The sequence below is a fragment of the Bacillus rossius genome, chromosome 1 (genome assembly GCF_032445375.1).
Source record: "Bacillus rossius redtenbacheri isolate Brsri chromosome 1, Brsri_v3, whole genome shotgun sequence".
In the NCBI taxonomy this organism is placed as follows: Eukaryota; Metazoa; Arthropoda; class Insecta; order Phasmatodea; family Bacillidae; genus Bacillus; species Bacillus rossius.
The window spans coordinates 166,021,453-166,045,480 of NC_086330.1; the positions used below are offsets into that span (position 1 = coordinate 166,021,453).

At 36.5% G+C, this 24,028-nt stretch overlaps 1 protein-coding gene across 1 annotated transcript in view; it reads left to right on the forward strand.

Annotated features, from left to right (window-relative positions):
* The window catches only part of LOC134527097 (discoidin domain-containing receptor 2-like), a 745,508-nt gene that overhangs the window by 143,373 nt on the left and 578,107 nt on the right, over positions 1-24,028 (forward strand). The window contains exon 2 of the mRNA XM_063359451.1: positions 23,229-23,334. Within this exon, the coding sequence (XP_063215521.1) occupies positions 23,252-23,334 (83 nt within the window). The 5' untranslated portion in view covers positions 23,229-23,251. The remainder of the gene's footprint in view (positions 1-23,228; positions 23,335-24,028) is intronic.

Here is a 24,028-nt window from a genome sequence, read left to right on the forward strand (position 1 = left end):
TTAAGTTCTCAATTTTTTTATTAGTCATTTTTTATTTCTCGGAAATGTCAGTTTTTTATCATTTTAACTAAATAATATTTACCTAAAATTATTAGTTTTGTATAAGTAAAGGATTAATCCAAGGACAGGAATAAATGAAATCAATAATTAAATTAACTAGTGAGTTTTTAAAGTGATTTTTGGAATTCATCGCGAATTTATAGCTTAAAAATTACGATTTTCCGAGATGGCGGCCAAATTACAAGAGGCGGATGCTACAGATATAAATGATTCCTGCACTCTAGTGGGAAAAATATTAAACTAATATGGCGGCAGAGCACTCTAGTGGGTGAAACCAATATGTGGTTAGTGGCCTCTAGCAGACGAACACAAAATGGCCACCATGAAGTCTTACTGGCTGACATAATATCTGCCTTGGCATTAGTGGTGGGATGTCTGTCTGCCGGCGGCTTCCGTGAAGGAAGGATCTGTCGCCCAAATACCTCCCCGGTTTATAATAGATGTCTCTGTGATGTAGGTATGTACATTTCTAAAATACATTTGTGTCAAAATATAATCATTTAAAATTGTTATGAATTTTAAAATTTTTCCCGATTTTCTAGCATAAAAATTACGTATTTTCAAAACGGTGTTTCTAACGAAAAGTTCAACGTTCTAGAATCCAAGCTGCGGGTTTGACGTAAGAAAGAATTTTTTTCTGATTTTAATGAAATGGTAATTAAAATATATTCAATATTTTATTAATAAATTACATGTATACTCTCGCCAGGAATCTAACCAAGGACCGAATTCATTTATGTAACTGAACATTTGAAGTAAGATTTTTTTATATTTTATGGGATTTTTCGAAATTTTTTGGTTGATAATTAAAGATTTCGTGTTTACGGTCAAGGTCAGGGTAATGACCTCTGTGAGTCTTATGAGGAATTTTGGCCCTCTCCGAGTATTATTGCCCTTCTCCGAAGTATTTTGTTTTCTCTAGATTTTTTTAAGGCAATAAATGAGAAATTTCCCTTCAAAACCGGAATTTTTCCCCTCGAAATAGGGAATTTTATATGAATTTTGAGAATTTTTTTGAGTCATTTATGAGGAATTTTGAGGAGTAAATTTACACCAATATGACCACCGGGACGTCAGAATCCAATATAGCGCTCGGCTCTTCGCGCTCCTTAACCAGGAACCAGTCCCAGGAGCCCCTTTCATAACTACTTACCTCGCACTGCAATACTGTATAACGCATTGAACTGGTTCATCAAAAAATTATGGTACTGTTTTAATCCACCAAGTCATACAATTCGTGCATTGCAGCCATTAAATTTGTAATTTTAGGTCCACTGAAAAAAATGTATTCCAAATAAGTCACATAGGTTATAAAGAGAAAAAAAATTTAAAGACAGTCTAACCAAATGCAGAACTCGTCATTTATTGGTTATATCATAGAACAAAGCAGTACCAGAAGATAAGGATCCATTTTTGCCATTTCAGATACTACGAAAACTTTAATGTATTACAAAGCAACGAAGCGTGATTCCTTAACAGTACCGAAAAAACCAGCCCTTGTTTCTATCGCGCACACACAAGGACATTCTTCTTCAGTTCAGCTAGGTCCTTCCTGCTGATCCACATTTTCCTTCCACACATAAAAACTTAAATGTAACCTTTCCCCATCCACTAAAGTCTTGGACAAAATCAGTCCATTGCTCAAGAAGAAGATTGCAAAGGGAAACCAAAGAAAGTAATCGGCACTCATTATCAATTTATTGAAAGTATAGCAAATAAGAACGAGGTTTGGAGAGACAATGCAATGAAAGAAGATCGAGCTCATCAGAATACACGTTAATATCAGTGACGAACAAAGAGAAGATGATGATCCGCTTTTGGATGACACAAATGACTGTACAGAATGCCGTGTTACTCAGAAGAAAGCATTCTGGATTAAGTTTTGTTAAGACCGGAATATGTTTGCACAAGACACATTCTGCCTACGTGAGTAGCTGGAACGATTGTAGTAGGGACAAAATTAAGAAAAAAAATTGCAAAATGTTGCAAATTTTTGTGAATAAAATTTTTTTTAATGGCAATTAAAACGAAATGTGCACTAACTCACAATGTATTGACTTAATATTTAGTGTTAATTACTATTGCTCAAGAAAAAAGCATTTTTAAAATAATTTTAACGTGTTTATTAAAAAAGAAAATATTGTAATGTCATGGAAATTTCTGGTAATGTGCAGTTTTCTTCTTCATTTAAAGATATTTCTGCATTTACCTTAATTTCACAGAAGATTTTCTCCAGCTTTTACAATTATTGAGGTATTTATTTTTTTAATCACGTGAAACATTAATTTTTTTTACGAAAAGGATGTAGCCTACGCATTGCATTTCTGGGTGCATAAAAACGCTTTGAACCTTAGCCAAAATCAAGACCATCAACATAAATGTCAGTATTTTGCAAAAAAAAAATTACTTGAACAAACTAAAGTGTAAAATCTGGTTATCTTTTATTTCCGCAATTGATTTTTAGATAGATAATCATATTTGTATTTACAGTTTTAGCGCTTTTACTGATATTTCCACAGTAAATATATAAGCCCAATAGTAATTATTAAGCTCTTGAAGTGATTAAATAAATTAATATCAATAAATTAGCGTGTATTCTAATGGAAATAATAATATGATGCTAAGGAAAAATCCGTGCGTCAATTATTCATTTTCAGGTACTATATTATTCATCCTGACTCATGTTAACTGTTGGTTTAAAAAGCAGCCAGTTTTTACATTTAAGTAAGTCATGCAATTAATTGGTAATGAAGTCGAGCAGAGAAAAAAAAATCAGTTTGACATTCGTGTTAAGAATTTGGGTATCATCAAAGAAACATGAAAGTGGTTCGTTTCTATAATTTTAATTGGCCCTCTTGAAGTCATTGAATTGTATTGGTCTTAAAAGAATTTCGGTGAGAATAAAACCGTTTAGAGATTTTTTTTTAAGTTTCAGTCAACTGTTAACTACATCATTATGAGCGTTTCACAAATGTGGGTAATGATGCAGAAAATAAGGTACTAGAAATATTGTCCGACAAAAAGGAAACTTTCAATCCTGTCTCACTATACATAAATATAATTTAATATTCCTTAATTATATAATAAAATTAATTATTTCTCGAAATATTTTATTATGTGAAACATTTTTTGTGAATAATACCTCAAATATAAATATAATGTTTTTGTATAAAAGTATGCATGGAAACTGCATTACTTACTAAATAATGTGTATCTTACAAATAAAAATGTAAATTTTTATTTTTTTTACAATGGGAATGTGTATTTAACATGAAAAAACCTAATAAATCAATTTATCATTCTATAATATCACACGAAAAACTTTTCCAAAACACATAATATGAAATACGCTCAAATGTGTTGGTTTCTTAAATAAATATATGTATTATATATTTTTTAATAAGATATATATTGTTGGTATCTAAATTATTATTTATATTTGTCCTATAGAATAATTAAATTTTCCCTCTAGAAACATTACTAAGCACGATTTCACTCTCAAAGATATGTTAATTTTCAGAGAATTTTGTTTGTTAGATTATTTTCTTGATTGAAGAAATTATTCCGGTGAAATTGTTGCGAGTGATAAATACGCTACTCCTTGCTTCTGTAGTGGTGCCGACTGGAAACGCTTAATGCCTGGCGTCTTCCTTCAACGCACATGTGAGGGACGCGTACGGGAAGATGAGAAAAGGTTTTTTTCTATTATGTTCTCTTCAGCTTGACCTTCTAACGCAGAGTAAATAGTGTAACATGACCCTATCCCGAGTGGGAGCAAGATACTATTACTTGAATACTATTTAAAAGATGTGACGATTTTTTGTCAGGTAGATACAATTTTTATGGTGAAACTATTTATTAGCTGGTATAGTAATAACAGGACCACAGAGTAAAGGACGTGAGAATGTAACGGTGTTTTACATATGTAACGAATATTGCTCGATTGCTCGTGGCTCAAAAAGAGGGCGCAACATCTTTACAGACGGTTACAGATGACAGCAGCACTAAATAATTTAGTATACTTACCAATATTTTTGTAAATGTTTACATACTTTTTCATACTTTTGCAAACGTTCCCATAAGTTTGCATATTTTTGCCTACTTATGAGTAATTTCGGAACTCGTGATATGCCGTTCTAAACTCTAATTTCTGGATTTGGATCATGTGCTATCATTAGAATTGTGACAATTTTTATAGACTTTTCCAGAAGGGTTATTCATATTTTAGCTATTACAAACCCATTAATTTATTCTTAGACGCCTTTGAAGACATGGACAGAAACTAGCAAATAATGGTATATTTTGAACGCATACGTGTTTCAAATATTATAATTTATCCTAAAAAGTTCATTTTCCTCTTATTAGTGAATTTTTATTTCTAACGCACATGTCGGCTGTGCACCCTTTTTAAATCAATTAATATTAACAGTCATATTTTATTTCATTATTTAAAGTCAATTTGAAATAAATATTTTTAAACTTTTACCACAGAAAATTAATATTTTTTTTTACAAAGATTTGTTTAAATCGTGTATGATCAGGTCACTTACTTTTGTTTTGTTTCCAGAAAACTGTTAGGAAGTTTTCGTGTGATTACGCCCTGCAGAAAGCACAACATTGTTCGTTGGGCGTTGAAAACGCTGACCTCAAGCCTCCCTGAAGCCGGGCCGAACAGAGCAGCGGCGGGGGCTGTCAAGATGTCAGGGGGAGGGGGAGGCCTGCATCGACCGGCCTGCTCGCCGCAGCGGCGACGCGACACGCGCTCGCAGCCAATTACCGGCCTGCGCTCGGGTTCCGCGCGGCACGGCGCTCGAATCCGGTTCCACGCGGGCGCCGCGAACCCGAGGCGTCCTTTTCCTCTCTGATTGCCCGCCGCTCTTCCCGGCGCGCGGGGCTGGGATTAGACCGACCTCCACCTCCATTCCCCCTCCCGGCAAGCTTCTTCCATGGCCACGCGCCATGTCGCGCTGGTCGGGACGCGAGGCCAACAGCCTTGAGTGGCGACCAACAGCCTCGGTTAATTAAGTTGCTACTTGTTTATCAATTTATGTAATTAATTTTTCGGTTTCGTTAAATAAAACCCAACCTCCATCGAACGAAAATCAATACCAAATACATGTAACATTTTGTATTTAATTTTTAAATTTCATTTTAATATATCTGGAAGTACCAATGTTCAGTTTTAATTTTTTTGGTAAAATTTTTAAAAAAAGGAAAATATTATTTTTAATTAAACTTGCTTAAAAAAACTTATGATCATTAAACTTTTTCAAATTTTTCTAAAACTTCATTATGCCGAGGAAAGCTAAATAGTACAATGTTTCAACATTGTAGAAAAAGTGTAATACCAAGTGGTTTATCCTGAAAAGTATAGTTAATATTTTTTTAATATTACAAGCATCAATTTATATTTGCATTATTGTCAGTTTTCTTTTGAGATTCAAAGCACTTTAGAACAGAATATAAATTTTCTTCTCTTTAAGAGAATTACAAATCACATTCCAAAAATTTCATATTAGTGTAAGTACTATCACGTGGAATATTTACATCAAATGGATTAGAATAAAGCGAACACGCTGGTATTGGCAAAATGACTATTTATATAATAGCCGTTTCAATAGATAATATTTAGCTCCAGCATTTCAAGCTATGAACATATTTGTAGTCAGCCGATTCTTCATAAGATATCATACTTTATTAATTTTTTTCGTTGAGACCTGGAAAGCATCCACTTGAATGTTACGTGAACGGTTTTTTGTATGTTTATTAGTTTACACGTTTCTTTAGCTGGGCTAGTGTTATTTAAAATCATTTCTGCTAGCTTTTTGTATTAATAGCAAGGCTTAATTTAGTTTAAGCTGTTTTGTATAAGAAGCTTATAGGGTCTGTTATCTAACCATGCGATGTGTTTGGTTAAGTACGTCACATACATTTAATCCTTGTTGCAATCAGAAAAACCAACACGAAAATAACTAAGATATGTTTTTTATGGTAAAATAAAAACGTATAAGTAAACTATATGCTGCAATCAAAAGAATTGTAAATTTGTACCTTTTAGTTAAATAGCCAGACAACAACATTTATCAAAAAGAATTAAAGTCACGGGTCGTTTCATTAGTACCACAATTTTACAAAGCTCCTTGTTAAAATATGTTTTCTCTTTTATTTTCACACGCAGAAAGAAGCTCAAATGGTGTTTTCTTAAGCGCTTGAAAAAATCCGATAGTATATATATATTTTCAAGCATTCGCCGGTAGAAAATTTCAGTGTCCGATCTCCGAACTGTAGCAGGGCTCGCCCCTTTTCTTAATCTGTTGAGCCTCTACTAGCGTAATTAAGGTTGCGCGCACAGGGTTAAACGAGGGAGGGGGAGGGGTTCGGAAATAAAAGCCGTCGCGGCTTGTTTAAGGACACTGTTTGCGCAGTTCCTGCCGAAGCCCTTGCACGTCTCACTGGTGCCAGCAAGGCAGCGGGCGTGTTGCTAAGCTGCTAATGCCGGCAGAGCAGGGAGCAAAGGGGTAGACACAGTAAAGGGATTAGACGCTACGAATGTCGAAAGGGGTCGAGAGGTTCAAATTAGATGGGGTGGTGGGGAATGGGGGTTTGGGAAGAAGATAGCCCTATACGTAGTTAAATGAAACGCAATAAATTAATTAACGCGCCCTTCCTTCCCGTTTATCACGTTATTCCTTTCTGGTGTCTGCAAACATGATAGCTGTCGGTCGCTGCTGCAATAAAAGAAAAAAAAATCTTAATTGGCTTAAGGGAAAGACCCCAGTTGGACCCAACCCACTTGATTTCTTAGAGATGTTGCAGAAACATTGGGCTTTCAGTTGCTATGTTAAAGGATTTAGCTGACAATTCAAACAATTGTTTTGAATTTTCGCCCTAACATTTGCGTCGTAATCACTCACTTGGAAATCAAATTCTATGTGTTTCTGTACCTATGTTCTTGACTAAGTTAACTGATATCAATGTGCTGTTAAATATTTGTAATACTTTTCATAAAAGACCGTACCATAAAAACTAATTAAGATAGGCTGTTTAATTTTTTTTGTCTATTGTCCTGATTATAATTAGGATTAACCATTCGTAGGCTGAACGGTGTAAACTATATAAATGGTGGAGTATAAATTACGGGAATAGTAACTAGGCAATTAAAAAAATCAGTAGTTAATGTATACATTTTAGTTTCATTATTTTTATCTTTTCTTTTCATGTGTGGCGAAGAATAGGATAGTTTAAAATAAACCTATATTTGAAAAAACAAAAAAAAAAAAAACGCTTTAATTGTTAAATTAAAAAAAATAAAAAATTTAATTGAAGTTTTTTCCAACAGCAAAATAATGCACCAAAAATTTATATAACTAAAAACGTGGGGTGATCTAATTTGTCCTAAAATTTCTATAACTAATTTTAGGATATAATCATTACGAAAATAAAAGAAGAGAGCACCCTACGCTTTTATTTATACAGAGTTTACGTGAATTATTTGGCTGTTGTACAAAACAATTAAATATTATTTTTTTTAGTTCATTTAAAAATAAAAGTTTCTTTTTCTTTTTTTTTATTTATAAAATTATTTTGTTCATTTTAGTCTACGAATAAAATGGCAATACATATAAGTATATGAAACAAATTAAAAATACTAAATATAAGTTATTTAAGTATTTATTTGTTACAATGAACTAAAAATTTGTCATTTATGTTCACGTAATCTATTGTGCAAAAATTACACGGAATTTTTCTTGTTATCTAAGAGTAATCAAGTTTAACTTGGAGACCATCCAGTAACTTTACCTGACTAAGAGCTACAAAAGCCTGTCCGGCAGCAAAGAGACACGATACCAAATAAAGAACTGCACAATCTACAGTGCAGCCTTGCATTTTATGCACGGTAAATGACGAACTCAGGTTCAATGTCAACAACATTCGCCTTAAAGCTACACCATGGCTGTATTTCACTAGGAACTGAATGCCTTTTGGTTTAATTATATGTACACCATTTGTGTCGAAACCAACACCGACTGACGGGATGTCCGTATCATAAATACACTCGATTACGCCGAAAGAGTGGTAAGATAATTTCAGATAAGGTATCCATATTACCATTAACGAAATCCGGGCACATTTTCAAAATCATAATCCAACCTTTTGGATCGAAAACCCTAGAAATCGAAAAAGCAATGAGTTTTAAAATGTTCCAAATTTTGGATCTTTAACACCCCTTCCCTCATTTGTTAACAGTCAACCCTGAACAAATTCCCACCATACCCTGATACATAAAAAGCCTGGCTATTACCCATTGCTCTAAATAAGAGGTTTTTTGACTCTCGGACCAATTAGGTCGTAAGTTATTAAAATAATGTATTGTCAGAAGTTCTTTACATGTATGCATAATTTCAACACATTCGACGTCGAAAAGTGGGTAAAAACTTTATGGAAAGATTTTATTACATACCATTCATACACACATACAGGTGAAGCATTTTAAAGTGTCATTATAATATTATAAATTAAGATATTTGTCCAAAAGCCGAATAATGCACCACAAATAGATATACTTAAACCGTGGGATGATCTCTTCTGTCACTTTCGAAATGACTATATACTAAAACTTTCGTAATGACTATATACTTATCCTAAAATTAATAATAGAAAATTTTATACAAATTATATCTAGCACCCCATTACTAATTTTATGTTCATTATTGTTATTAAGTTTATATAGTAATTGCCGTAATGACGATATCCTAAAATTTTCAAAATGACTATATCCTAAAATTTTCGTATTAACTATATACTAAAATTTATGATGAAAAATATATTACAAATCATTTTGTTGTATAAACGTTAAGAAAAATGATATCAAGCACTCTTTTACTATTTTTTAAGTTCATATTGTTATTAATTTCATATATTAATTTTTGTAATCACTACATACTTCAAACAGTGGTAGAAAATTTAAGAAAAATAATATCAAGCACCCCACGCTTTTAGTTAATCATTTGTGGTGCATTATTCAGCTGTTGGACAAAAAACTGAATTTAAAATATTTTTTTATTTTAAATCATTTTACGATAAAAGTGTAGTAGTATATAATAGTATTTCCGAGATCAGGCCTCAGGCGGTGGTGGTGGTGTCGGTGTCCGCCATCTTGGATTTGCTACGTCACGGCGGCGAAAATTCCTCAAAATTCCTCAAAAATGACTCAAAATGACTCAAAATTTCCCGTTTTAAGAAAAAATTTCCCGTTTTCGAGGGAAAAATTCCCGTTTCGAGGGAAAATTTCCCGATTTAGTCCTTAAAAATCCCAACGGCTAGAAATGTCCTGATAGAGGCTTAAGCATCCTTAACTCAAGCCTCAGTTAAGCCTCTATCAGGATGTGACCTTGACCTTTGACCTTGACCCCGACGGCCATCTTGGATCCACCATCTTGGATGACGTCATTTCGTTTTCTCGAACATTCCGGCATTGTGTTATCCGACATTTTGAATTATGACGTCACCGTTGCAATTTACGTTACGGCCGCCATCTTTAAATTTATTATCCGATTTTAATGAAAAAAAATTTAAAAATTATAAAAAAAATTAAATAATAAATTTTTTTATAAAATATTTAAAAAACAAACATTTACAACACGGAGCTCGGGGTCCTCGGTTCAAACCCGACGAGTGCAAAAAAATAAAAATGGCGACCGATCCTTCCCCCGAGGTGGCTGCAGGCATACTGACTCCTCACACTTTTTTTCAAAGCATATATATATATATCGTCAGGTAGTATGACATCATGTCCGCCATCTTGTCTTCATCCACTGGAGACCACCATCTTGTTTTCGTCTGCTAGAGTGTGCCGATATCATGTAGTATAATTATCTGGTCACCACACCTTTGACCTTGACCTTGAACTTTGACCTTGACCTTGAAATATTACCTTGACCTTGAAATTTGACCTTGAACTTTGACCTTGACCTTGAACTTTGACCTTGACCTTGAAATTTGACCTTGACCTTGAAATTTGACCTTGACCTAGAAATTTGACTTTGACCTTGAAATTTTACTTTGTCCTTGAAATTTGACTTTGTCCTTGATGTCCATCACGGATCCATCATTTTATGTTCAGTACATGCTACCAGGAGCGACCACCTGCTGAAGTACACCATCTTGTGCGTGTACTCGTATTACCATCATGCTAGTTTTATTCTAACATGCTACAGTGCAGTAATCATTTATTATTACTGAGGTAACCACCATCTTGAAATTTGACCGCCATCTTGAAAACATGTAATTATTTAGCTAGAAATGCGGGAAAAATTCCAATAGTCTCCGAAAAAATCATTTATTAATTTACAAATCGAATCGATGGATCCCTGTCCACGGTTCGATTCTTGACCAGAGACAGTTGTAACTAATTATTAAATAAATGTTAGGTTCTGTTTTCCATTACCTTTCGCGGAGGTTATTAATCATTCACTCTACGAAAATCAACTCAAGTCAATATACCGGACCAACGAATTAAATCAGTGCCGATTAGCCTATTATGAAAGTATAATTTTTCAATAATCTGAATAACATATAAGCCGTTCATGTACAAAGCCACACATATAGATCAATTGCCTTCAGTCCATGAGACCGAGTCATGTCATTATCAGACTTATAGGCTAGTCATTTCAGGACCACATGACCTTCGTAATCCATCGTGACATTTTTATACATTCTAAAGGACCAAGTAACCTTGTAAAATATTTTAGTAACACCAAGAGGTGATAAACTAGTAAATATTCAATCACTACATTTTGTACTACGCGCAATCAACAAAAAAGGAAGCACCGACAACGAAAAGGCAGCACATTTGGAAGCACCGACAACGAAAAGGCAGCACATTTGGAAGCACCGACAACGAAAAGGCAGCACATTGGAAGCACCGAAAACGAAAAGGCAGCACATTGGAAGCACCGAAAACGAAAAGGCAGCACATTTGGAAGCACCGACTACGAAAAGGCAGCACATTTGGAAGCACCGTCATCGAAAAGGCAGCACATTTGGAAGCACCGACAACGAAAAGGCAGCACATTTGGAAGCACCGACTACGAAAAGGCAGCACATTTGGAAGCACCGACTACGAAAAGGCAGCACATTTGGAAGCACCGACTACGAAAAGGCAGCACATTTGGAAGCACCGTCATCGAAAAGGCAGCACATTTGGAAGCACCGACAACGAAAAGGCAGCAGATTTGGAAGCACCGACAACGAAAAGGCAGCACATTTGGAAGCACCGACAACGTAAAGGCAGCACATTTGGAAGTACCGACAGCAAAAAGGCAGCACATTTGGAAGCACCGACAACGAAAAGGCAGCACATTTGGAAGCACCGACAACGAAAAGGCAGCACATTTGGAAGCACCGACAACAAAAAGGCAGCACATTTGGAAGCACCGACAACGAAAAGGCAGCACATTTGGAAGCACCGACAACGAAAAGGCAGCACATTTGGAAGCACCGACTACGAAAAGGCAGCACATTTGGAAGCACCGACTACGAAAAGGCAGCACATTTGGAAGCACCGACTACGAAAAGGCAGCACATTTGGAAGCACCGACAACGAAAAGGCAGCACATTTGGAAGCACCGACAACGAAAAGGCAGCACATTTGGAAGCACCGACAACGAAAAGGCAGCACATTTGGAAGCACCGACAACGAAAAGGCAGCACATTTGGAAGCACCGACAACGAAAAGGCAGCACATTGGAAGCACCGACAACGAAAAGGCAGCACATTTGGAAGCACCGCCAACGAAAAGGCAAAAAGGAAGCACAAGTTACGAGATCTAAGTCTTAGTAAGAAATCATAATACAAGAAATAAAAACATTACATTCTTATAATTTAAATTATTTATTTTATTGCTTTACATTATACAAATGCAAGTAAAACAAGTCAATATTGTATGTAGCCAGCATTCCTCAGTTTCTTGAGTATGAAGGATATTTCTTTGATGCACGAATAGTTTCCTGCACAAAGCGAACCATGTAGAAGTCTTAGCCGGTCAACCAATATGTTTGGATCTTTCCATGATGTGTAATCATTCTCTTCTACCACCATCTTCCTTGCACCTTTATAATAAATATTATGATCTCTGGTGTCTTCCGTTTTACCACCAACCTCAGAGTAACTTTCATGTTTGAGACGGTGATCATCACAAGCTTGATCAGATTTATTTAATATATCACGTCGTTTCCATCGTTTCGGTCTCAGGACACCGCCACATTCTTCGATCTTGGCAGCTTTAGGTGCTTCATCATAGTCTATGTCTTTGTCAACAGCCTCAGAGTCACTGTAACAATCACCGTAGAAGGAATCGTCTTCACCCAATTTACCGTAATAATTCAATGTTGATGATGTTGAAGTGACTTCATCGTCTTCGTGCTTCCTTTTTAGGAGTCCATCATTTTTACAAAGTAGGAAAGATCTACTTGAATTCGGCTGGAATATATTCTCACTTTTCACGTTAAGGATTCTTCCATTGTCTTCATTCTTCCGTAAATCATCAACCTTCTTCAATTTAAGTTCTTTGTCGAGATCGGAAGAGCCAAGAAAATTATTGTCGTAATGCAGATCACTCTTCCTTAGGCTAGTAGATTCATCGTTGTCCTCTAGCTTGTACGCAGGCTTGGCGCTACAAGTTCTGCCATGTCTTTTTAGGCTCTCTCTCCGCGTAAACGACTTGCTACATCGAACACAACTTATCATATTGCGCAGTGGATTTTTAACACAGTCATTCTTCTCGTGTTGTCTTTTATTCTTTCTCAAGATGAACTCTTTACAGCAAAACTTACACCTATGTTCTTTCGATACAGCGTCAGATCCCAAATCGGAATTCATATTAGTTACTGAGACTAATGCCAGATACCAATTGAGTGTTTTAAATTAGATTCAATACTTAAATAGAAATTTTTTCATATTTCATCAGCGAGAATTAATATATCTCATGCAAAAGTACTTTATGCATGTAGTTCTGCTTTTCAACAACAGATGTCGCCACATGTTGCTTGCAGGTAAATAATATTTAGTTATTTTATGCAGGATGCGGGATGCTCACTAACGATCGCAAAAGAAGGATGGCTTCGTTAGACTCCAAGGAAAAGGAAGTTCGTCTTGCATGTTGGTGCTCCACAGATGTCTCATGGCGTAATATTAATTTGACTGAGTAATGATATTTGTTAATTCCACCTGATAAAAATATTGCAAGTTTTGATTTAGTAGCATAAATTATCGAATTAAATGTAACTCCAAATAAAATGACATGTCTCATTAGAACAAAAAAAAGTCCATGCAGAGATCGGTTTCTCAGAATAGTCAGAAACACTTGAAGAAACCACAGGAATGATTGCAAGAACACGGGAAAAACCAACAAAATATTGTCAAGAATAATCAGGAGCACACTGAGAAAACCACAATAATATTAACAATAATAATCGGAAGCACACGGAGAAAACCATCATAATATTGACCAGATTAATCGGAAGCACACAGAGAAAACCACCACATGTTTTCTTTGATATCATAAAATTACAAGAAAAAATATTTAAAAATAAAAAAAAATTAATAAAAAATTAAAAAAAAATGCATAAATTTCTGGCTTGTAAACTTATCTTTGCTCAACAATGATAAGTTTACAAGCCAGAAATCTATGCATTTTTTTTAATTTTTTATTAATTTATTTTTATTTTTAAATATTTTTTCTTGTAATTTTATGATATCAAAGAAAACATGTGGTGGTTTTCTCTGTGTGCTTCCGATTAATCTGGTCAATATTATGATGGTTTTCTCCGTGTGCTTCCGATTATTATTGTTAATATTATAGTGGTTTTCTCAGTGTGCTCCTGTTTATTCTTGACAATATTTTGATGGTTTTTCCCGTGTTCTTGCAATCATTCCTGTGGTTTCTTCAAGTGTTTCTGACTATTCTGAGAAACCGCTCTCTGCATGGATTTTTTTTTGTTCTAATGAGACATGTCATTTTATTTGGAATTACATTTAATTCGATAATTTATGCTACTAAATCAAAACTTGCAATATTTTTATCAGGTGGAATTAACAAATATCATTACTCAGTCAAATTAATATTACGCCATGAGACATCTGTGGAGCACCAACATGCAAGACGAACTTCCTTTTCCTTGGAGTCTAACGAAGCCATCCTTCTTTTGCGATCGTTAGTGAGCATCCCGCATCCTGCATAAAATAACTAAATATTATTTACCTGCAAGCAACATGTGTCGACATCTGTTGTTGAAAAGCAGAACTACATGCATAAAGTACTTTTGCATGAGATATATTAATTCTCGCTGATGAAATATGAAAAAATTTCTATTTAAGTATTGAATCTAATTTAAAACACTCAATTGGTATCTGGCATTAGTCTCAGTAACTAATATGAATTCCGATTTGGGATCTGACGCTGTATCGAAAGAACATAGGTGTAAGTTTTGCAGTAAAGAGTTCATCTTGAGAAAGAATAAAAGACAACACGAGAAGAATGACTGTGTTAAAAATCCACTGCGCAATATGATAAGTTGTGTTCGATGTAGCAAGTCGTTTACGCGGAGAGAGAGCCTAAAAAGACATGGCAGAACTTGTAGCGCCAAGCCTGCGTACAAGCTAGAGGACAACGATGAATCTACTAGCCTAAGGAAGAGTGATCTGCATTACGACAATAATTTTCTTGGCTCTTCCGATCTCGACAAAGAACTTAAATTGAAGAAGGTTGATGATTTACGGAAGAATGAAGACAATGGAAGAATCCTTAACGTGAAAAGTGAGAATATATTCCAGCCGAATTCAAGTAGATCTTTCCTACGTTGTAAAAATGATGGACTCCTAAAAAGGAAGCACGAAGACGATTAAGACACTTCAACATCATCAACATTGAATTATTACGGTAAATTGGGTGAAGACGATTCCTTCTACGGTGATTGTTACAGTGACTCTGAGGCTGTTGACAAAGACATAGACTATGATGAAGCACCTAAAGCTGCCAAGATCGAAGAATGTGGCGGTGTCCTGAGACCGAAACGATGGAAACGACGTGATATATTAAATAAATCTGATCAAGCTTGTGATGATCACCGTCTCAAACATGAAAGTTACTCTGAGGTTGGTGGTAAAACGGAAGACACCAGAAATCATAATATTTATTATAAAGGTGCAAGGAAGATGGTGGTAAAAGAGAATGATTACACATCATGGAAAGGTCCAAACATATTGGTTGACCGGATAAGACTTCTACATGGTTCGCTTTGTGCAGGAAACTATTCGTGCATCAAAGAAATATCCTTCATACTCAAGGAACTGAGGAATGCTGGCTACATACAATATTGACTTGTTTTACTTGCATTTGTATAATGCAAAGCAAATAAATAAATAATTTAAATTATAAGAATGTAATGTTTTTATTTCTTGTATTATGATTTCTTACTAAGACTTAGATCTCGTAACTTGTGCTTCCTTTTTGCCTTTTCGTTGGCGGTGCTTCCAAATGTGCTGCCTTTTCGTTGTCGGTGCTTCCAATGTGCTGCCTTTTCGTTGTCGGTGCTTCCAAATGTGCTGCCTTTTCGTTGTCGGTGCTTCCAAATGTGCTGCCTTTTCGTTGTCGGTGCTTCCAAATGTGCTGCCTTTTCGTTGTCGGTGCTTCCAAATGTGCTGCCTTTTCGTTGTCGGTGCTTCCAAATGTGCTGCCTTTTCGTAGTCGGTGCTTCCAAATGTGCTGCCTTTTCGTAGTCGGTGCTTCCAAATGTGTTGCCTTTTCGTAGTCGGTGCTTCCAAATGTGCTGCCTTTTCGTTGTCGGTGCTTCCAAATGTGCTGCCTTTTCGTTGTTGGTGCTTCCAAATGTGCTGCCTTTTTGTTGTCGGTGCTTCCAAATGTGCTGCCTTTTCGTTGTCGGTGCTTCCAAATGTGCTGCCTTTTCGTTGTCGGTGCTTCCAAATGTGCTGCCTTTTCGTTGTCGGTGCTTCCAAAAGTGCTGCCTTTACGTTGTCGGTGCTTCCAAATGTGCTGCCTTTTCGTTGTCGGTGCTTCCAAATGTGCTGCCTTTTCAATGACGGTGCTTCCAAATGTGCTGCCTTTTCGTAGTCGGTGCTTCCAAATGTGCTGCCTTTTCGTTGTCGGTGCTTCCAAATGTGTTGCCTTTTCGTTGTCGGTGCTTCCAAATGTGCTGCCTTTTCGTTGTCGGTGCTTCCAAATGTGCTGCCTTTTCGATGACGGTGCTTCCAAATGTGCTGCCTTTTCGTAGTCGGTGCTTCCAAATGTGCTGCCTTTTCGTTGTCGGTGCTTCCAAATGTGCTGCCTTTTCGTTTTCGGTGCTTCCAATGTGCTGCCTTTTCGTTGTCGGTGCTTCCAAATGTGCTGCCTTTACGTTGTCGGTGCTTCCAAATGTGCTGCCTTTTCGTTGTCGGTGCTTCCAAATGTGCTGCCTTTTCGTTTTCGGTGCTTCCAATGTGCTGCCTTTTCGTTGTCGGTGCTTCCAAATGTGCTGCCTTTACGTTGTCGGTGCTTCCAAATGTGCTGCCTTTTCGTTGTCGGTGCTTCCAAATGTGCTGCCTTTTCGTTGTCGGTGCTTCCAAATGTGCTGCCTTTTTGTTGTCGGTGCTTCCAAATGTGCTGCCTTTTCGTTGTCGGTGCTTCCAAATGTGCTGCCTTTTCGTTGTCTGTGCTTCCAAATGTGCTGCCTTTTCGTTGTCGGTGCTTCCGAATGTGCTGCCTTTACGTTGTCGGTGCTTCCAAATGTGCTGCCTTTTCGTAGTCGGTGCTTCCAAATGTGCTGCCTTTTCGTAGTCGGTGCTTTCAAATGTGCTGCCTTTTCGTTGTCGGTGCTTCCAAATGTGCTGCCTTTTCGTTGTCGGTGCTTCCAAATGTGCTGCCTTTTCGTTGTCGGTGCTTCCAAATGTGCTGCCTTTTCGATGACGGTGCTTCCAAATGTGCTGCCTTTTCGTAGTCGGTGCTTCCAAATGTGCTGCCTTTTCGTTTTCGGTGCTTCCAATGTGCTGCCTTTTCGTTTTCGGTGCTTCCAATGTGCTGCCTTTTCGTTGTCGGTGCTTCCAAATGTGCTGCCTTTTCGTTGTCGGTGCTTCCAAATGTGCTGCCTTTTCGTTGTCGGTGCTTCCTTTTTTGTTGATTGCGCGTAGTACAAAATGTAGTGATTGAATATTTACTAGTTTATCACCTCTTGGTGTTACTAAAATATTTTACAAGGTAACTTGGTCCTTTAGAATGTATAAAAATGTCACGATGGATTACGAAGGTCATGTGGTCCTGAAATGACTAGCCTATAAGTCTGATAATGACATGACTCGGTCTCATGGACTGAAGGCAATTGATCTATATGTGTGGCTTTGTACATGAACGGCTTATATGTTATTCAGATTATTGAATAATTAGACTTTCATAATAGGCTAATCGGCACTGATTTAATTCGTTGGTCCAGTATATTGACTTGAGTTGATTTTCGTAGAGTGAATGATTAATAAACTCCGCGAAAGGTAATGGAAAACAGAACCTAACATTTATTTAATAATTAGTTACAACTGTCTCTGGTCAAGAATCGAACCGTGGACAGGGTTCCATCGATTCGATTTGTAAATTAATAAATGATTTTTTCGGAGACTATTGGAATTTTTCCCGCATTTCTAGCTAAATAATTACATGATTTCAAGATGGCGGTCAAATTTCAAGATGGTGGGTACCTCAGTAATAATAAATGATTACTGCACTGTAGCATGTTAGAATAAAACTAGCATGATGGTAATACGAGTACACGCACAAGATGGTGTACTCCAGCAGGTGGTCGCTCCTTGTAGCATGTACTGAACATAAAATAATGGATCCGTGATGGACATCAAGGACAAAGTCAAATTTCAAGGACAAAGTTAAATTTCAAGGTCAAAGTCAAATTTCTAGGTCAAGGTCAAATTTCAAGGTCAAGGTCAAATTTCAAGGTCAAGATCAAATTTCAAGATCAAGGTCAAAGTTCAAGGTCAAGGTCAAAGTTCAAGGTCAAGGTCAAATTTCAAGGTCAAGGTCAAAGTTCAAGGTCAAGGTCAAATTTCAAGGTCAAGTTCAAAGTTCAAGGTCAAGGTCAAAGGTGTGGTGACCAGATAATTATACTACATGATATCGGCACACTCTAGCAGACGAAAACAAGATGGTGGTCTCCAGTGGATGAAGACAAGATGGCGGACATGATATCATACTACCTGACGATATATATATGCTTTGAAAAAAAAGTGTGAGGAGTCAGTATGCCTGCAGCCACCTCGGGGGAAGGATCGGTCGCCATTTTTATTTTTTTGCACTCGTCGGGTTTGAACCGAGGACTCCGAGCTCCGTGTTGTAAATGTTTGTTTTTTAAATATTTTATTAAAAATTTTATTATTTAATTTTTTTATAATTTTTAAATTATTTTTCATTAAAATCGGATAATAAATTTAAAGATGGCAGCCGTAACGTAAATTGCAACGGTGACGTCATAATTCAAAATGTCGGATAACACAATGCCGGAATGTTCGAGAAAACGAAATGACGTCATCCAAGATGGTGGATCCAAGATGGCCGTCGGGGTCAAGGTCAAAGGTCAAGATCACATCCTGATAGAGGCTTAACTGAGGCTTGAGTTAAGGATGCTTAAGCCTCTATCAGAACATTTCTAGCCGTTGGGATTTTTAAGGACTAAATCGGGAAATTTTCCCTCGAAACGGGAATTTTTCCCTCGAAAACGGGAAATTTTTTCTTAAAACGGGAAATTTTGAGTCATTTTGAGTCATTTTTGAGGAATTTTGAGGAATTTTTGCCGCCGTGACGTCACAAATCCAAGATGGCGGACACCGACACCACCACCACCGCCTGAGGCCTGATCTCGGAAATACTATTATATACTACTAAGTGTCTTTATTTTTATTTTTTAAAACTGTAAGTTATTTTTGTATTATTTTTAGTCTCAAAGTGAAATGTCGCCATGTTCGATACAGTTGTCATTACCCCTTTTGTAGGCTACTTACTTGCTTACCACAGCATATTAGCAATAAGTATGTACTACCACAGCACTACAGACATTAATAATTTAATTGAAATTAAGACAATCATTTTAGCGTGCCATTTAAAAAATATTATGAAATTAAAAAAAAACACGTTTATGGTTTAAAAAAACTGATGCCAAGGAAGAATGATCTAAATTTGTGAGTTGTAGGTAAAATGATAGCGTTTGAATTTCTTTCAAGTATATGTCTACAGGCTTTGAAACTCGGCAGGGATATTTTTCATAGTCATACACATTAACTGAGCACGGGGTTTTCCTAAAATAAGCCTCCAAGGTGGGTTACAGGGGAGTATAAGATTTTAGGGTATTAACACTTCTCCTGGCACATTTTATACTATAACCCGACAATTTATATCGGAAACCATCCAAACTAAAATACATTGATTTTTAAAATTTTAAAATTTTTGAGTCTTAACGCCCTTCCCCCTATGGACACAGTCAACTCCGGGGAAAATTCCTACCATTTCCAGATACACAAAAAGAATAACATACAAAAAATAAATTAAAAATATATTAAATATATTAATTGTGCAAGAGAGAAAATTGAAAATTACTTATCTAAAAAAACGCTCCATTAAAAGTAAGTAGTAAAATATTTGTTTTAATAAATAAAAATAACTTTTTTAATGATGGCCTATAAATGTAGTTGTAATTTATTACTGAAAAATACTGATAAATAATATTGAATAAAATATTAATTTTATGACATGAATAAAATCAACCTTCATCCAAGCTACAGAGCATACGTTAGAACCTAAACAATATTTATCATTTAAATGTAAGTTTCATGGATTAATACATCAGCCAATAGTCTTTAACACATTGTGTTCAAGTACGTAAAGTGTTTCTTGATTAGCCTAAATCACAGAGAAGGGCTCTTGCTGCTATCTTGCCAGTAATGACTAAGCCAATGAAGAGGCACTTTCTTAACTATTTAACAATCGGTTTGCTAGAAAAGAACTGCACTCTTTAAAAAAAACTACCCCGCCAGTCGGAGTAAGATCAAGTTTAGCGTTGTGAATCATATCTTAACCAGTAATATTTTCGCGCGATAGGAATTGTGTTAACGTTTAACAAGGCCAAACACCCCAAAAAAAAATTTGGACTCTCATTTGACAAGAGACGGGTTAGAATCCTGGTTTTTTTGACCGTGATCTGGGTATTCCCTAAGTTTCCTCCTAATCACTACAAGCGAATGCTGGGAATTTTCCCTTATTATAGTCCACGGCTGAACCAACCAGTTCCCCTCGCTGGTCACAATAACCCCGCTTATGACAAGGCGCGATACCTAAGGTCACCCGAAGTATATACTTATTCGTGAGCAAAGGTGTTTTTCCCGAAAAAAAAATCCGATTGCTCGTTAGACAGCAATGTATGCCCGCATCAGCGGTTTCTTCTCTGTGATTGGCGGCCATCCGCAAGAGAAGCCATTGCCTTATTGGCCGGTCCATTCCGCACGCGTTCGCCTCCGCACAGAGTTTCTGTATTTCGTGTGTCGGGAGAAGTCTTGTACTCGAAAGGAACTCATCCGATCACGAACCTTACGACGATGCTACAGTTTTTTTGCACACATCTGGTCTCGAAATCTTTTCGCCGCGAAAAATCCATGCCACAAGCTTACACGTACTTGTCCCCGGATGGTACATCACAATCGCTCTCTGAAATGGAAGGGAAATATGTTGCCTAAGTATACCTATCTGTGCACATCTCGTGTACTTCGAGTCAATAAACGTAAGCATTAAAAAAAATTTTGTACGGTATATTTGATACAACATTTAAGTCATTCTAAGCATTCTTAAATCATACGTTAATATGTGACTGGTATCATTATAATGTAATAAAACATTTAAACTAACGTAATGATCGTAACTACGAAAAAAAAGTTTGAATCACGAAGTGAATTGCCATAAAGCCTTTTGAAACCAACAAAGTGTTAAAAATTACTTATTTAAGTAAAACATTGTTTTTCCAAACAAAATTATTTGTTTAAAAAATATTGCAAACAACGTGTTCGACCAGCCAGAATTTTTTAAAGGGGCAAAACATTACACTTGCCCGGATAACTCAATTATGCAAGGTTGCAATAGCACAACTGCGTGCTTGAACTCAGACATGGCCTGAATACGCGCCTACAACAAAATCCACATTTTGCAATGGGACCAACGCGAAGCCATACAGTGGAAAAAACACTGGCTGGCATTCTGGAGGAGCTGGGTATGAATATTTGTCCATCCATGCCATTGTCTCTCGTAGTCACGCTATGCCAAAGCTCTGGTGGGTCGTTATTACAAGGTCATATTTAATTAATATTCCAAAACCCTAGTATTTATCGGTGTATGTCATCATCTCGATTAACCGACGTTTTCCTTATGTTGGTTTAGGTCGGGTCGATAAACTACGGAAGTAACGTAAGGGAAATAATGCAAGAAAATTACGGTCGTTTATAAAGTATAAAAGTCGCAATACTTAACTAAACCTACTACAACTTTGAATTTTCAAACAGTTAAAATCTCATTTATACCCAGGAATTATAAATAATATCATTTAATTAAACTAAAATTACAATAAATCTACTTAGTTGTGTTGTTACCTTTCCAAGTGCAAAAGTTAACTAAGTGAAAACGTGATGCATTTTATAAAAACAACATCGTAGCCTACTATTCACACTAGTTTTCTGAACACTTCACTTCAAATATAGCAGGCACAAGCGCAAGCCGAGCCGAAACGCAAGAAGTTAATGGCTGGCTGAAGCTTACGTTGCGTTTACTTGTCTTGCGTAGTTTAAAAAAAGTGTACTTGAAAACTGGTTAGCGACTTAATTTTCGCACATTGCGTTTCTTGCGTTCATGGGTAGTTCATAAACCCGGGCTAATGCCACACGCTTATGCGTAAAGGATTAAAGGTGGCTAGAACTCCAAAGTTATGGCAAGATCCGAACCAATCAGGGATAATCTTTGTGCTCGTAAACTCCTGTCGTGCCGGGTTGTTGGTATCAAAACAGATCACGCGAGCGACAGACTTTGGCGTTCGTGGCCACCGAGAACCTTAAACGACCCATGTGCGAGGACGAAGTTGCTTGGCTTGTGGGTTCTGGCCGCTTCGAAGGCAAATATTTCACCGACGTTTCGGTCGAATTTACACTTGCCATCTGCAGGCTGGATATAGGTAAATGATACCCTGAATATGTTGACTCGGGTGATTGCAATATGTGCATTAGATGCTCACAGGTAACTCCTCGGTGAAAGTCCCTTAATGAATACTGTACCTGTTAACAAGGCCTTCAGTTTTTATTCGACCTTGAAGAGGGCTGGAAATAAGCATGCTGAAACGTCGGACTCATATTCCTTTCCGTGAACATGGTATCATCCCAGAAGCTAACACGCAGCTTCTATTAGAAATAGGTTTATTCAGTCTTTCTATGAATCTTTTAACATTATTGATGGGTCAGATTCCAATTTTCGTGAATCCGAATCTCGAATTTGAATCTCATAGACTACCTAAAATTTACCCCTCGAATTAAAATACAAATGTTAATGGTTTAAAAATATATATATAAATATATAAACTTTGGTGTTGAAACAAATAAATTTTTTCAGATTAAATAATGTTGTATTTTATTTACATTTAAAAGTATGTACAATATCTTGGTTATGATAACAGGAAAAAGGTGAAGAAAAAAATTGGCCTAGTAATGCTGAAAGGTTATTAGTGCTGAATTTTTTAATTTACTTTAGATCCTTTAATATTATTTAGAATTTTTTTTAACGAATTTTCTTATCCTTCACATATTAGGGATTTGATGGTATTCAAGGAAACGATTATTGATTAGCCTATGCATAGTTAAAAAGATCTCAAAACTGTGGAATTTCACTGTTAACTGTTAAAAAAAATTATCCGAACAGTTTTATTTTTCAAAAATGTTGTTTGTTTTAATTTTCCCATTTAAATTCTACGAATTTGCATGAATTTTTTTACAACTAACCCAGTAGTGTCACTATTAAAATATGCTCAATTTTTTCTTTAAAAAAATATCCGGAGTACTAAATGACACGCTCACATTTTTTTTTCGTCTGTCCGCAGGGGAGTGCCGCTCAGCGCTCGGGATGGAAGAAGGCAGGATACCCGACGCCGCCATCACAGCGAGCTCCTCCTACGAGTACAAGTCCGTCGGCCCACAGAACGCCCGGTGAGTAGACTTCGCCGCATCGCACGACTGCAGAGCTGGTGGACTGCACTAGCAAGCTAAGGGATCGCGCTGGCACTGCATGCAGAAAGTACATTCCCGGACACCACTTAGAACGCACATATGTGTTAGGGTTCACAATAGGGGAAAGGGGTTGCTGCACGCACTGAACTTCGACATATTTAATTTCTGTTAAGAAAGTTTAAAACCGGAATGTAATTAATCTGTAGCACTGTGGCATTAAGTCGTTTTAAATATCGCCAATTATTAAGACTTTGATTAAAAGGGAAATTTGTTCAATCCCTTTAATTACTAAAATACGTATTGCGTTCAACAACCCGATTTGAGTCGGTAATCGTACCCACTGATTATGTGTTGGGTACTATTATTCCATATGCCATGTCTATTACATAATTTTTGTTCCCAAACATTCCCTGAAGGATAATATAATTTTTTTTAAATTATAAAACACCTTAAAACAAAATAAAAATATGGTATTACATTGAGGATCCAAAAATATAACATTCTTATAAAATTAAATAAATTTGTGACTTGATTTTGACGTGACAACGTCTAATAAAGCGATGAACGCCGGCTGCACGCACGAAAAAGTGTCCCGTTACGCTCATTGTCCCGTTACGTTGTGTCCCGTTACGCTAATTGTACGCTTGCGCAGCATCTATATCTCTTCCACTCG